The sequence below is a fragment of the Mixophyes fleayi genome, chromosome 6 (genome assembly GCF_038048845.1).
Source record: "Mixophyes fleayi isolate aMixFle1 chromosome 6, aMixFle1.hap1, whole genome shotgun sequence".
NCBI lineage: Eukaryota > Metazoa > Chordata > Amphibia > Anura > Limnodynastidae > Mixophyes > Mixophyes fleayi.
This window is the reverse complement of record NC_134407.1, coordinates 131,636,141-131,651,679: the sequence shown is the minus strand read 5'-3', so window position 1 is coordinate 131,651,679 and position 15,539 is coordinate 131,636,141. Positions and strand designations below refer to the sequence as shown.

At 37.0% G+C, this 15,539-nt stretch overlaps 1 protein-coding gene across 2 annotated transcripts in view; it reads left to right on the top strand.

The window, feature by feature from the left end:
* The window catches only part of EYA2 (EYA transcriptional coactivator and phosphatase 2), a 116,145-nt gene that overhangs the window by 64,171 nt on the left and 36,435 nt on the right, over window positions 1-15,539 (top strand). For both annotated transcript variants that reach the window (XM_075176447.1, XM_075176446.1), the window contains 4 exons: window positions 7,082-7,149; window positions 7,938-8,115; window positions 8,804-8,946; window positions 12,451-12,534. In XM_075176447.1, the coding sequence (XP_075032548.1) occupies window positions 7,082-7,149; window positions 7,938-8,115; window positions 8,804-8,946; window positions 12,451-12,534 (473 nt within the window). The remainder of the gene's footprint in view (window positions 1-7,081; window positions 7,150-7,937; window positions 8,116-8,803; window positions 8,947-12,450; window positions 12,535-15,539) is intronic.

Below are 15,539 nucleotides of genomic sequence, written 5' to 3'. Positions count from 1 at the left end.
CTGAAGTAACTTATAACAGATAATGGCAGCTTGTGTTCAGCTGCACAGCAAAACTGTCAAACATGTCACAGTGGGGAAACTGATTCATATAGATATGTGTGTGCATACATATATATATATATATATATATATATATATATATATATATATATATATATATATATATACTCATTTTTTAGGTTTGGCAGTGTGTGTGTATATGTGTAGAGTGCTACTAGCAAAGAAAATGGGGGTCCATGCATGGACCCACAGTCCTAGAACTGTGGGTCCATGCAGGTGCATGCAAAAGGTATTTATGGAGTACATGAAAATCATTTTTTCACCATTTGTATTCTCATGTCATCTGGGTATGTGTTGTGGGTGAGTATGCAATATATTCATTCAGGAAGATCTTCTCTGGTACAAACTATAAACACATCCCTGTGGATAGTAGATTTTGCATAGAAATCAATTATGTAATTTGTTTGGGGGTAAGAGGACACAAGCTAGGGTGCGACTGGTTTAGGACAGAGACCACATGGATTTTTTTAGCCTTACCACACTAATAATAGCACTGCCTTGGCCACAGTAACATCTCCACTTCACTGACGAATCCCTATAGTCATCTGTCACAATGAATTCTGCCCCCTTCCGTCCACAGCAGTGCTATTTAAAATGGACTCACACAGCAATTAACCGGCAGGGCTGATGACATCTGATCATGTTGGAAAGATTTATCCAACAAGCTGGTTGTGCACAGCGCTGGGTGGGAGCTCATTGATGGTAGGGGGCCCATCTTGATAAGCTCACTGGTTGGTTTTATTTATGCTTGTTGAACAGAGCCGAAGTTTTAATTCATCCAAGACATTGGTTTACCCGACCTTGCTGGTTTTGGGAGGGGGTGGGGATGAGTGTAAAATCTCCTCTGAAATGTTTTGGGAGGGGGTGGTTTTGAGCATATTTAGAGGTTTAAAAACATATGCTAACTATTCAGCTTCATGCAAGAAAAGCTCAGAGATTTCATATAGGAAACATGACATGTAATCCGTGGAATTCTTTCTGCTGGTTGTATTTTGGTTCTTGGGGGGTAAACCTTTTCCATCCTATCTTCCTGCAAAAGACATCATGATCAAGTGAATATATTATTTCTGAAAATTTGAAATGTAAGATCACGTTGTATCTCCCTTATGTTTTTCAGTGGTGCTGACGTATCATAGCTTGGTCAAGAAAACTGTAATACTTGATAAATAGTTTGAAGATAGTTATAATACCTGGTTTAGGGATAAGGAAATGCACTTTTTGGCACACTTTATATTACCTTCATAAATAACATCTCTCAACCTTCCCTCCTCGCCCAAGCCATGTACAACCTTGGGATTGAATAAATATAAGTGAAATAATAATTGCATGTGCATTTCTCATAATTTGTCCATATTCTGTTATAAAACAATGAACATGTATGTTCATTGTATGATTATATTTATATTGGATATGAAGCTAGAAGTATTTGTATGGTACAATAGCCATGCAAATGACTATGTTTATCAAGGGACATAATCAGCAGCAAGCATTATAATTTCATCTCCAAGATTACTTAAAGATCTGATTGGCTCTGGGTTTATTTCCTGGTTGGCTGCATGGAGCTAGTTGCCTTGTATAACAGCAATGTAATTCTGTGTGTGACTACACTTACACTACCTTCTTATTCAATTTCAAGCCACAACAAATCATCTGGACGGGCTGCCAGTGATGCGTCTCCTCATTCAGAACAAAGCCTTGACGTCTCAGTTTAAAATCAGCTCCTGACACTAACTTCATGGGTCTTAGCAAGTTACTTAACCTCACTGTTCCTCTGTGAGTCTGTGTTATGGCAGGGCCCTTAGTCAAGCACATTGAATAAATGAAATTGAAGGAAAAATTCCTTTGCTTCTGCTGTATTTAACCTGTGACCCTGCATTAATGCAAAACAGCCACGGTGGCTGCAAATCTGATCTAGTGAAACCCAGTTGTATGTTTTAGTTAAAAAATTGAAATGTGCGGTATTTGATAGCATGCCAGCTTCCTTAAACATCTCTCTGTGTATTAATGTACTGTTAGTTTGGTTTGATGCAAACGGCACTCCTAAGAGCCTGTAAAAGAGTCAATATTCAGCTTTAGTATATACATACATGTAGTGAAGATATAGTGGAATTTGTTTCAATGTTGCTCCATAACACTCTGGGGCATATTCAATTGTTGGTGTTTCCCGCGTCGTTAAAAATATTACCGTTATTGCGTTAATTCTAAGCCGGATTTCATCTCGCAGCTCCCTGAGCTGCAAGCTGAAATTCAGCGTTAAAGGTACCGTTATAACGGTAATTACGCGCATTATTACCATAATGACGGTAATAGGGCGTGCGCAGCGTTACTTTTCCGGCTAACGCCAACAATTGAATATGCCCCTCTGTCTAGCTCCAGACATTTGCAACATTGTATATAGCATTGCTATTATACAACATTTTATATAGCACCAATGTTGGAATACTGTTCCTCAATAATCTACATAGCAACAATGCTGGACTGCTGTTCCACAAGATATGGTGCCATTGCTGGCCTGTCATTACAAAATATTTTATTGAACGACAATGTAGGACTGTTCCAAAATATTCTATATTGCAGCAATTGTTTTCTGCCTTTCGGCATTTTTGTAAAGTACCAGTGCTTGACTGTTGTAACTGTTGTAAGTAACACGAATGTTATTGCCATTACACAATATTATAAGTAGAAGCAGCACTGGGATATTTATTACATAATATTCTATACAGCACCGATGCTGCACTGTCATGTCACAATATTCTATATAGAGGCAGTATTGGACTATTTTAATCAATACTCTCTATAGGTCTAATACTGGATTGTCATTACACAATAATCTATATAGAGAAGGTAGTTGCATATTGATACAGACTATTCTATATAGATATATTGCTGAACTGTTCTATATACAACCAATGCTGGACTGTCATGTCACAATATTCTGTATAGAGGCAGTAGGAACTGTCTTTATACAATATTCTACAGAGTAATAGTACTGGACTGTCATTACACAATGTTCTATATATGGGCAGTACGGGATAATCATTACACAATATTCTATATAGAGGCAGTGCTATTGTTACAGTTATATAGTTCACATTATTCATTTTGACTGTTTGTTCTTTTAGGTGTGGTCCATTCTTTTCTAAAGCATTTTAAGTAATTTATATTATAAATATTGAAAAAGGTCCTTCCGGTGAGGCAGCAGTATTCCCAATCAGTCACAGTGTGCAGGTTGTTAGTTTAGCCTTGCAGAAAGAGCAATAACTTCGAATGTGCTCCTACAAGATTGAATCTGGATACAAATGTATTGTGATATACATACACTTAACAACTACTAAAAAAATAGAGGTTTGCTTCATAAAACCAAACTCTCCATAAAATAAGTCTCTTTTTTTCAGACTTTTAAAAGCACATATGGTTTACATTAGGTTTAGTCTAAGATTATGGCGGCATAGCTGAATCTTAGCCCCGGAGAAAGTCCTACGGGTATAGGGAGGCCTCATTTGTTAGGGGTCAAATCACACGTCCTACAGTACAATTAATGTTTCACAAATAATGTTGCCTGAGATCCCTTCTTTTAAAAGTTTTCTCAGTACTGTTCCTTCCAGAAATAATACATACTTCTAATGTGTTTCTGTATCATGCCAGTCCAGCTTTTGTTTTCTGCAAGAAATATAGTTGCTTGAAAAGCTTTAAATGGAGGTAAATTACTTATACTTGAAACATTGTTGTGCTATGAGTACAAAATTAGACAATGTGTAAGAGCATGTTAGCATTCTACCTGAATGTACAAATATAACAGGTTTATAAGTAGTGTATTACATAAAAATGTGATGTATAAATAGTTTAGAGCTATTTTGAGACTACATGGAGTTAGGCATAGTATAGATAACGGTACAATAAACAAGTTTGAGTTCAAGCTCTTTTGGAGACAGAGAGACCCTAATCCATTTATTTGATTGTTTGAACATAAAAGCGATCTTTTAGTATAACAAGTAAAAATTATGTTTCAGTATGATTTGCTATTTATTATTCATTTTGATGTTATTTAGAAATTTTATTTTTAAATAAATAAAGTCACTTGAATTAAATTTAAATGTTAACAATACATTTAAAATGTTACTTTCACCAATCTAATAACGGCACTCTCAACTTAGGCACAAACTATAACATTTGGGGATTTATTTACGATAGGGTAAAAAGCACTATCTCTGGTGATCATGTGTGTATGTTTTTGCCAGAGACAGAGCTTTATTCCTAATGTTTTTTAAATATTTTTTATTTTTTAAATACTTTAATCTATTTTTACAATTTTATTTTTATTTATCTATTTTTCAAAGTGCAACTGAAAGCCCATGTTTATGCATTTACAGGGGCTAGTTTTGGAACATGTGTTGGCCCTAATTTACTCTATTTAGTACTTATAAAAACTACTTTGGTTTACAAACTTTTGGCAAACATGTTCCAAATGCAGAAATTTAAAGAAGAAAATGTGTGCAGAGAATTGGGCTTGGTCCTGTAACATACCCTACTAATTAAATTAGAGAGGTACAGCCTAGCGAGAACAGCATGCAGAAGGAATACCAGATTGCTCCTATCTTTCATTACACATCACTTTAGAGAAAGGGCGGAGGATCTTGCCAAAATCACACAACATCCTAATAGAATGTGCTCTCCACCGAATGTTCATCTTCTTGAAATCTGCTGGGACTCTAGTTTGTTACATAAGCAATAACTTTCCTGAAAACTATGTTCTTTAATTAAAAATGAACACAGTTCTTTCAAATCACATTGTTACTTGCGTTTGTTTTTTTTACTATTAAAGCATATGTTTTTGATTAATAAATTATAGAGTACAAAGATTAATGTATATACTTAAATTGTAAATCTGAAGACACTGTTATTTTTAGCCCCTCCATTGAGGCTGAACACCTTGCTGGTGATAAAACAGCGAACATAGTTCATTTGACTTTAGATATCAAGTTCTTGGTGCACTCTCATTTAAATCATTTGTGCATGTTGTTGTTCTCTATTTTACATACAATATTGCAGAATGTTAGTCTAATACCATTAAATGCATTAATAGTGTGTACATTTCAACTGCAAATTAAACTTTTGCAAGGAAAGAATTTTAGAAACTTTATTTCACCACAGATTAATTGCCTTTGAATGGAAATATTAACTTGGAGGCAGCCATTTTGTGAGCTGAACCATTTTTCAAGAGGATGCAGCCTATCAATTAACTAGGAGCTAGTGACATCTATGAGACATGAAGTACTCTCTGAGCTCTGTATTGGTCCAGTCCACAAAATTTCTGTCTCCACTTTTGGGAGTATTTCCAGTCCTTATATTTGACTGTATAATGTCCCTTTAGCTATTATTTCTGTAAAGTAAATAGATCTGAAAGTGACTGTGTTGAATGAGGGATTTATAGCTGGAATATCTGTGGATTTTCCTGCCAAATACAAGTACTACTAATTGCTGTGAGCAGTGTAGTTCCTGCCAACATCGTAAAACTAATATTCAGCCATAGAGAAACAAATTATCACTAGCCAGCAAGACAATAGGGCATTCATTCTCATTGTCCTACGTTAAGCATTTCAGATACCCCCATGAAGAGTGGCTTGGTCTAGCATTTCAAATGCTCCATTTTCTATGCTTTGCAGGCTACATATGCTAGCAGATCAGCTCTAGAACCATATCCCTCCTGACAAGGAGCGTCCCTCAGTGTGAGTTTTGTGCGACGGTCCCTGGCATGCCAGCATTTGTTCAGCTGCTCATTCTCCAGCTAATCCAGTATCTTATATAAAAACAAACAGGATCTTTAGGGAAAGGACACAGAGAGAAGACATTGAGGCCCTGGCCATAGTGGAGTTACAGATAATGCTTCATGGCATTCTGTTCTGTACTATATAGGGGTCTGTCTCACATGCTTATATATCTGAGAACTGAGGTCTATCCTGATTCCAGGAATACATTATTATTATTACATTTTATTTATAAAGCTCTATCATATTGTCTAAGGAGATTAACAAGTAAGAGAGACTGATGCAGACACATAACAGGTAGCAGGGAAGATACATGCGATACATAGGAGTAATAGTATATCATTATTACACTGAGGACTCCAAGAATATAATTTAAAGTTACATTTTATATCATGTCAATAACAATTCTGATGTACTGACACCCATAGCACAAATGTATATATTGCCTTTTATTACTCTAACTTGCACTAGACTGATATGATTGGTTGCTATGTGTTACAATACATTTACATTAAGAAAAATATAACTGGTTATTCCTATATAATTACCCTCTACAGATTGTATAGGCCTCAGACCATCATCTCCCTACTCTGTGTTATATCTCAGTTCTATGCTGCTCTGTGCTGTGCTCACTATGGGGTGCCATCTACTAGAACTTAAAAGTGTGATCACGTCGTGCTCACCTAGAGTTTCAGGCTGTTGATCATACTTTGAAGTTGTACCAGAGGGATCCCTGCAGAGACAGTGACCTCAGTACAGAGAAGAGTTAGAGTCTCAGAGTAACTGGTGCATACTCTAATAAATATATGTAATCTCTGTAAGAAATAGGATGCGTGTCATGCATACATTAATTTGCAAACTGCAACTGTTCCCAGATCATTCAAAGATATCTTCAGATATCAAAGAAAAATGTAAAGTAAATAAGAAAATACATCGCTGTGCTCCCTGCTCACCATGGGTATGGCCTTTGTCAATGTGTATATGAATATGTGTCTTTATGTATATGTGGAAGTGGAAATGTAGAAGTGGTGGTATGAAAAATGTAAGTGAATGGAATCTGAGTTACAATGAAGGCAGTAGGAAAAGTGGCAGTATGTCATACCACTGTGTACCAGCTGGCTTCCATCACTGATGTGTGTGTGTGTGATGTTTTATTTTACAGACATATTTGGAAACTTTACAGGGATAATAACATGACATGTCTTCATAAAGATAGTCAGCAAGGTAAATGTTTGTATTTGGTTGTTTTCCTCTAGGTCCGTCAGGGATCTACCAAGGAAGCAATGGTTTGACTAACAGCGGAGCCTTTAGCGGTGTGCATCAGGTGAGGTATCCACTGCTAGTATGATCAGACTAATCTCTTTATCATATTATATAACAATTCTCTTTCTTTGTAAGATCAATGCTTCTGTTGAGAATGTTCTACATTGATGTGTACAATCTTCTGTTGATTGATATCCAGTCTGTAATTAGTGGTTGGTGTGTACAATATAAGCTTTATTTTTAGACTTTCCCTACTCCAGTTTTCTACAGATAAATATGTGTCTCCCTAAATGAATGATAAACAGTGAAATTTCGTACAATGCTGCATGTAACTTGTGCTGTATTGAAAGCACAATAACTCCTTGTGAGCTTCTCTAGCCCAGTGACCGCTTTCAAGAATCCTGGTTTAATCTTGGTAAAGCAAATACCTCTCCTCTAAGAGAGATTTTGGCAGACTGTGTTTGATTAAATTCAGCCAACACTCCAGTTCCTCTCAGGATGCAGAATATGCTAATATGGGTTTATAGTACAGGGAGACTAACTTTTCATTGTTGGTACCAGGAGATATTCTGTGCTATATTATGGATACACATGTGGATGACATTTTTCTATATATGCCATGTGTACTGATCTTTAGACATGTCAGAATATTGCAAATAAGCCAAAGTGAGGGAGACATTTTTCCCAAACAAATAAAATAAATAAACATAATAATATTTTAATCACAATGTAAAATATCTGATGTCTGAATTATTATCATACAAAAAGTATGATAATTGTGTATATCTATTTTTTTTAAATCAGCTACACTGTATGAGACTAGAACATGTTTTATATCTCTTATTGAAGGAATATTCATCATATCCTGGCTTTAGCCAAGGTCAGTACACACAGTATTACAGCACATCATACAACTCCCCATATGTACCCACGAACAGCATCAGTCCGACAGCCATCTCCGCATCCACGTACTCCCTGCAGGAAACATCCCACCACATCTCCAATCAGAACTCCGAATCACTGTCAGGTAGGTAAATGTGTGTAATCTATTTCTTTGTAGGCAATGCTTTTTTTTTTCTGAAAAACAAATCTAATTAATATAGAAAGTTAGACACCTTTTACAGCAGTATGCATTTGCATTAATCAAGAAAAACAAATAGAACCTTGCAGCGCATTTCACAGTGCACGGTATGGGCCATAGGCAAACCAAGGGGGGTTCCTAGTGCCTGGAAACCCTCCTCCAAGCCTGGGGCACTGTATAATTGAGGTGGCTGGACCCTGCCCCCGCTTCACACGGCTCTGCTTGAAAAGGGAGCGCTGTGTGCACCTAACAGTAGTGCATGCAGCATTGCCCATGTATATTATAGGGATAGGAAGAGTTGGAGAGCAGCCAAGCACTGTCTAAAATTATAGTCACGCCCTCATACATGCTGGTCACGCCCACTGGTGGCGTGGTGTGGAAACCCCCCTCTACAAATCCTGTTTTTGCCCCGTGGGCAGCGCCATCCTTAAGTCAGTGATTTTGCAGGCTCTTCCTGGATCTTGTTTTTAAATAGTGTGATTATTTGTAATATTCTCAAGTGTAATGAATCAAAATAAAAATGTAATTTGCTTTTTTGGTTTTAGTGAGCATCTAAGGCCGATGTATCTGTGTGTATCCGTGTACAGATGAGACGATATATTTTATATTTACAAATTAAGTTGTTTCTCTGCAGGAGACTACAATGCACACAATGACCCATCCACACCAATTAAAGATTCAGAAAGTGATCGGCAACAAAGAGGATCTGATGTAAAGTTACGAGGCAGGTCTAAACGAAATAATGACCCATCACCTGCAGTGGACAACGAAATAGAGGTACGTACTATGACCTCATGTCCTTACAGGACCCTTCTGTATCAGTTTAGACTTGCACAATATTCAAATGAATGAATGGAAGCAGCGTACCTGAAGTAAATTCTTAAGAATGCAGAGCATCAGTAACTCCGCTTCTGGTCGGCAGCACAGGGTCCAACATGTTTAATGTTTGTGGTATTTTTCATCTTATTTTCATGTGAAAACGTGACGAGATCTCTTGTTGGGATATACAAGTGCAGTATAACCCCAAACCGTAGACAGATGTACATGGAGATCTTTAAACGGACAGAGAGACAAATGTTTGAGTGTTTCTGAGTGGGCATTACTGGCAGTGTAAACAATTGTAATTTTGTAACAGACACTAGTGCCAAAGCAGTCCAGATGTTCCGGATTACAAGGGATACGGAGCAATGTCTGAAATGTACAAAAACAAATAATAAGCTGTGATTTACTGACCTTGCAGGGAAATTTGGGCAAATTCAACAGTTGAAGATGAGGACCCATGTGAGACTTACCTTATCCACTATTGACTTAGATTGAAGTGGGCTTTATGTGATACAGTGGTTATTTGCTATATTAACTTTGTTTCTTAGAACTAAGTATACTTTACTACCTGTGCGCAGAAAGACCTGTAGGAAGTGTAACCAAGAACCAGGCTGTCGGACCTGTAGCCCCAGTGATTGTTGTCATGTCGGTTCATGACACATCTTGTTTAAAATTTGCAGCCTCCTTAAGCTAGCCCTGCACACTGCGACATTTACAACAATATTGGGAAAACTACCCCAATGACCAAAAACAGTTTAATGAAAAATCCAAATCCAAAATGCTGTTGGCCTATGTCTGTCTGCAGACATCTAACCGCACTAACAGGTCCAGCGATGCCAGAAAAGCCAGCTGCTCAGTCCGAGCACAGAGCAGCTGTATCTCATCCAGTTTGTCCACTTCCATGTGTGGCAGCCTTGTACTATATGTGACTAGCAGAAGTAGCTACAACCTAGGGGACTGGATGCTTTGGTGTGGATTGTGATTTAATAAGTGGAGGACTACAGTTACAAGACGTAGCTAGAATAGGAGGACTAACTTACTGTATACAAATCATTTTCTGGTGTGTGCTGTTACTAATAACTGTAAACTGCCAGAAAGTGCGCTCCATGTGTGAGTGTCCAATATTTTATTAATATAATAATATATATAATAATATTTTATTAATGCCAAGATTTGAAATCGCTGTGTGTCAGTCCACTATGGGGTTAATTACAACCATTCTGTATCTAGATTTCATTCTGTGCTGGTTCAGAGTGGATATTAGAGTTGATTATCAGGGATATTTAGGAATATGTTGAGCAAGGGCTGCTGACTTGAGTGCTATTCAGGACACATGGTTTTATACATTCTGCCAATGGCTCACTCCCCAAGACCTGCTTGCCTCCTCCCAGCCTTCCCAGTAAGCCATGTGTCTCTGCTCCATCAGTCACAGAAACAGTTTTCACCTAAATTGCCATTAAGGATCTACACATCTTTCTACATAAATGTGACTCTGCATAGAAATGTTTCCACTTTATTTCCACAGATCTAGTATATAAAATGAGACACAGTGTGATACATCAGCTTCACAGACAATAGAAAGTATAGCGAGGCAGTTTGTCATTACATCAAACTAATCCCATTTTTCTTAATGGGTTTTCCACATGGATGTTTAACTTTTTTGTAGACAAGGCTTTGCAAACTAGCTTACAAAAAATTGGCCAGCTAACAAAGGATTTTTATTTTTAAATATATTATGGCTTGAAAAGCCTTGAACGTATTTGAATAAATGTCCTGTAGTTATCTTGGCAGTTGTGAAGATTACAAAAAGAACCTACTTTTTTTTCCTACTACCTGCACTTATTTCAATTGATTCTGCAACATGCTGAAAGTTTGTTTGTTTTTGGTTTTTGTAGTGGATGTGAAGCAATAACAATTTACATTTGTTTTAATCAAATGACTGCTCGAATAGTGTAGTGTCATGTTACTATCTCTCAGTGCTTTCCATGGCTATCTGAAGATCACGTGATCACAATACTGTGCATTAACATGTCATCTTAAATTCAAATGTTATATGAGAGGAATCCTTAGATGAACATTTTTTGTTTACTTTAACCTCATATGTGGTAACATTGTAATGCATTTTATTTATTTCCCATCAAGTAAAATATATGATTGCTCTGTTCAACATACTATTCTCTTTGGCATTCTTGTTCTTCTGTTTTGTCCAAACCTATAAAATGTAACAAAATTTTATATACTATGCCTGGTATTCTGGTAACTGCAGAGTACACAGGATCAAGGAGAATACATTGTAAATATTCTGAGAGTTTAACACCAAAATGTATCAGTACTTTCTACTCTCCTTATATTGTTTTTTGGTTAATTGCTTAAGGATGTACCTGACATGACCTATATATAACAATGTGGATTCACAGGCCAATCAAACACAAGAAGCATCTGCCAGACTCAAAAAGAAGAGTTCCCTGTGTCAGGATTCAGTGGATGCACATTGATCTCAGCCCCGGGTGAAGCCGTTAGCCAAGAGATGATAAACTGCTCAATGTACTTTTAATCTCTCGCTTATGATGAGAACTCACCCTTATCATTTTTTACATTCTCATTTTTGAACATTCAACAAAACATATTAGAACCCAGGACATTTCAGATTAACATCTAGTGAGGGAAAGTCCATGTTTATGGTGTCTATTTACCAATGCTCCAATATAGAATGATGAAATAACCTGTGATTCTCTGGTATATTTACTAAGACAAGCTTCAAATCTTTTTATCAGATATACTTAGTTATACCAGGATAGAACACCACATAGCTTATACATATACAGTTATGACAAATGTGTGCTGTTTCCCGTTTTCAAAAAACAACCTTAACTAAATGTTATCTGGTTGACTTACACCCTGCTGGCTGGCCCCTGATAGTTCTATGTTAGCCCTCATTGAGCAAGTTCTACGTAGTTCACTTTAAATGCACATGCATGATGGAGAAGACAGCACCTTACTATAAGGAAGGAGTGTTATCTATACAGACTGCCCTAATGTTCAATGGTGACCGTCTCTGGCCCAGCAGTTAGTTAGGAAGGAGTTTACTCTTTGTTTTTTTAATTTACACAGAAATATGAAATCAGCACTGTAAAGATATATATTTATATATATATGTGTGTGTGTGTGTGTGTGTGTGTGTGTGTGTGTGTAAAGATATATATATTTATTTATTTTTGCTAACATGTGTCTGGCCTGCACCCTGTCTAATAGCTAAGCTGTCTCACTGGTGATTGGGGAACATTAGCCAGTATGATGTATTAAAACTCCATTGCAAAATAATGCTTTGTAACCTGCATTCTGCGTCTTGATTATATCAATCATCCAGCTGCCAGATTTGGGTGACTGGTTTATGCAACATGCGTAACACAGGGATTGCTTCGCCCCTGTATTAAAGTGCCCTTTTCTCTCCTGTCACAGCGCGTGTTCGTGTGGGATTTGGATGAGACAATAATTATTTTCCACTCATTACTCACAGGAACTTTTGCCACCAGATATGGAAAGGTAAGTCCAACTAATGTAAAAAAAATAATATATTTATTGCTGTCTCATCGCCATGTGCATTGACATACAGAGGCTTCTCATCTTTTGATCATTTATACCCTGAAACCCATATTTATTTACTGGTGCTACAAACCTGCTTGTGTACTTCTCCAATTACTTCAGCGCCCGAACGGGAGTCTTCATTATCATTCTTTACGCTCTGGTATAATTTGGTTAAGCAAAATATGGGGAAAAAGTGGATTTATTTTAATTTGAAGCGGATGTGTCATACACACATAGTTACAGCAAGTTTGTGGGTTGAGAATGAAACTAGCCAATTCAATAGGACCTAGCGTCATCGCTGAGGCATGAGGCACAAAGTGCCCCATAGGGATGTGACTTGTTTCTCCCCAGTTGATAAGCCAAACACTGTGTTTATGTGGCCTTTTGAAGCCCTTAAGGCATCCTACAGATAATTCTGTATTGTATGTAATTGTGTCTTTCACAATAAATATAATAGATGTTAAATTTGTAACAGTGTGCGGACCCTAGAGCTTGATTTTCTGTTGGGCCTCTTACTCAGCAATCCAGCTCTGTGTACCTATGTTTCAACTTGTTTTCTCACAGACAGTGCTGCAGAGAATGCTACACTATAAAAAAAAATAAAAAAAGGGTCAAAGCAGTTACCATGTATTTCGGCTAGGAGATTCCTAAACTATTCATTCATATATATATATATATATATATATATATATATATAATATTATTATGTGTGCTTTTTTTTACCACTTGCATTTTTGTGCCAGTTGTATTTAAGTCAAGTGCATAAAGTCTGATGACTTATTTCCTATTTTAACAGCTTCCAATTAATCCTGCTTAGCAGCTTTTTGAATGGGTAACATGTCTGCTGTTATCATCACAAGCCATCAATTAAAACACTAATATAGCTGTTTCACTGCTCGTAACCGTAAAGGGTACGAGTGTCTATTTATAGACTGAAAAACCAAACTGAAACAAATGAATCATGATACTAACACTTCATTAAAACCTGCATGTACATTAAGAGGTGCCAGGAGCGTGAGTGTAAGAATGAAACCTGGCCGCTGCTCCAAGGAACATGTACTTACCACATACAATGGCCTGTATAACAAGCTTAAGGACATAAGGAGTCTTTGCAGAGAGACGTACACCATATTTACCAGTTTAGCGTATAGTAATATATGTATAGATGAAATGGCCTCTAGTAGCCAAGTTATCATGGGGCATAGGAAATACTTGTATGATTTCACCAAGGAAAACCTTTTTTAAACAAAGCATTTCTCAGATGTAGGCAGGCGTACCCTTGTTTTACCTGCTAGGGAGTTCAGAGGGCTCTGTTTATTAAAAGGAACGATACTCAGCTGCCTCTGTGATACTGGCCTGAGCAGGTAAGGGTTAAGTTAAAAAACATATTAAAAATAATAAAAATTGTAATAGTAAAATATTCACAATTGAAAAAAAAATATTTTAATAATAAAGCATTTTTTCATTACTTTCCCTATGTTATGGCTATCCTGAGATGAATAAAAAATGACTCAGCCAATAAAGTGTAACATCTTTGTTAAATATGCTTCCACCTGTGAGTCCTTGGTGAATTTATTACCAGGGAGTGACTTCTTGATGTATAGAATATATTTCCCTACTCTCCCAGAATGTCCGGGAGACCTCCAAATTTAAGGTATTTCCCCCGAACCTTGAAAGCAGGCCAGCCTCTTGCGTCCTGACCTCTTCCTAGTTGTGGGTGGGAGAGTTGCCTAAATTACTTGATTTGTGCTGAATGCCAGCATTTGCCCCAACCCCCATCCCCCAGCCGCCGTGGCACAGTGATGCAATAATGGTTTTGCACTTCGTCCCAAAGCTAAAATGACATGAATTTCCACATCACACCCTCCACTACAGTAACCACTTGACATCCCCTTCGGGGATCCCAGTGGGGAGAGAATGTTGGCAAGCATGGTATAGGGTGAAAATACTCGTTTAGTAGAGTACAGAAGCAAAATAGGAGTTATAACCTTAGTGCTGGATATTTATTTTTTTAATGTATGAATAATTTGTGTGTTATAAATATAGAGCAAAAAGTCACATATAACCATAGCCACTTTTTATGTCACATACATTTCAAATATTCAGTGATTGCATTTTACTAGCTGTCCAGTCCATAAATCTTTAGTGTTTTCCATTCAACTTTTGTGTGCTGTTCTGCAATATTTTTGACCTGCATCTCTTTAATAATGTCCTAAATGATCTTTATAAATTAAGTAATGTTTACGTATGATGGTACATTAATAATTTTGTTATACACTAACACTATACTTGTATTTATCTTTATTACCTGTTTGTAGGCTTTTGCTAGAATGTGTATTTTTCTTTCATATGAGGAAACAAAAGAACAGAATAGATATGAATAGATCCTCTTGTTCTTACACATAGACTCTGAGTTCCGGTGCACTTATCCTGAGCGAGTTTACTGGTGTTTCTTTCTGCACCGTGGTGGTAGGGTTCATGCAGTGATTCAGTCTCTTATCACTAATGGGCGTACATGCTGATGGTTCATCACCTAGGTCAGCATGAAATGTTTACCTGGAAGCTGTGAATCCGCCCATCCCCAATTCTACTACGTTTTTCAGTAGCCGAAATACGGGGTCTGACTCAAAAATTGTAGTTACTGCACCATAATCCGTTCATAAGATAAATTCAATTTATCTACATGGAACAGCAACAACATGTGGAATAATAAACCTGTGGAAAGTTGGAACTATGAGCTAAGCACAGTCCAAACTTTGTAGATGACAAAATCCAAAGGAAGCGTTTTGTAACCCCGGTATGACTTTGTGTTCAGCTTCTTGATAAACAATATGTGCTGTTCTGTTCCAGCATGAATATATGCATTTTAGAAGGAAGCTTTGTGTCACAACTGTTTTTAAGTAAAACTTAGAAAAGTACTCTTACCTTTGCACCTACTTTAATACTGAAATGTATTCTGTCAC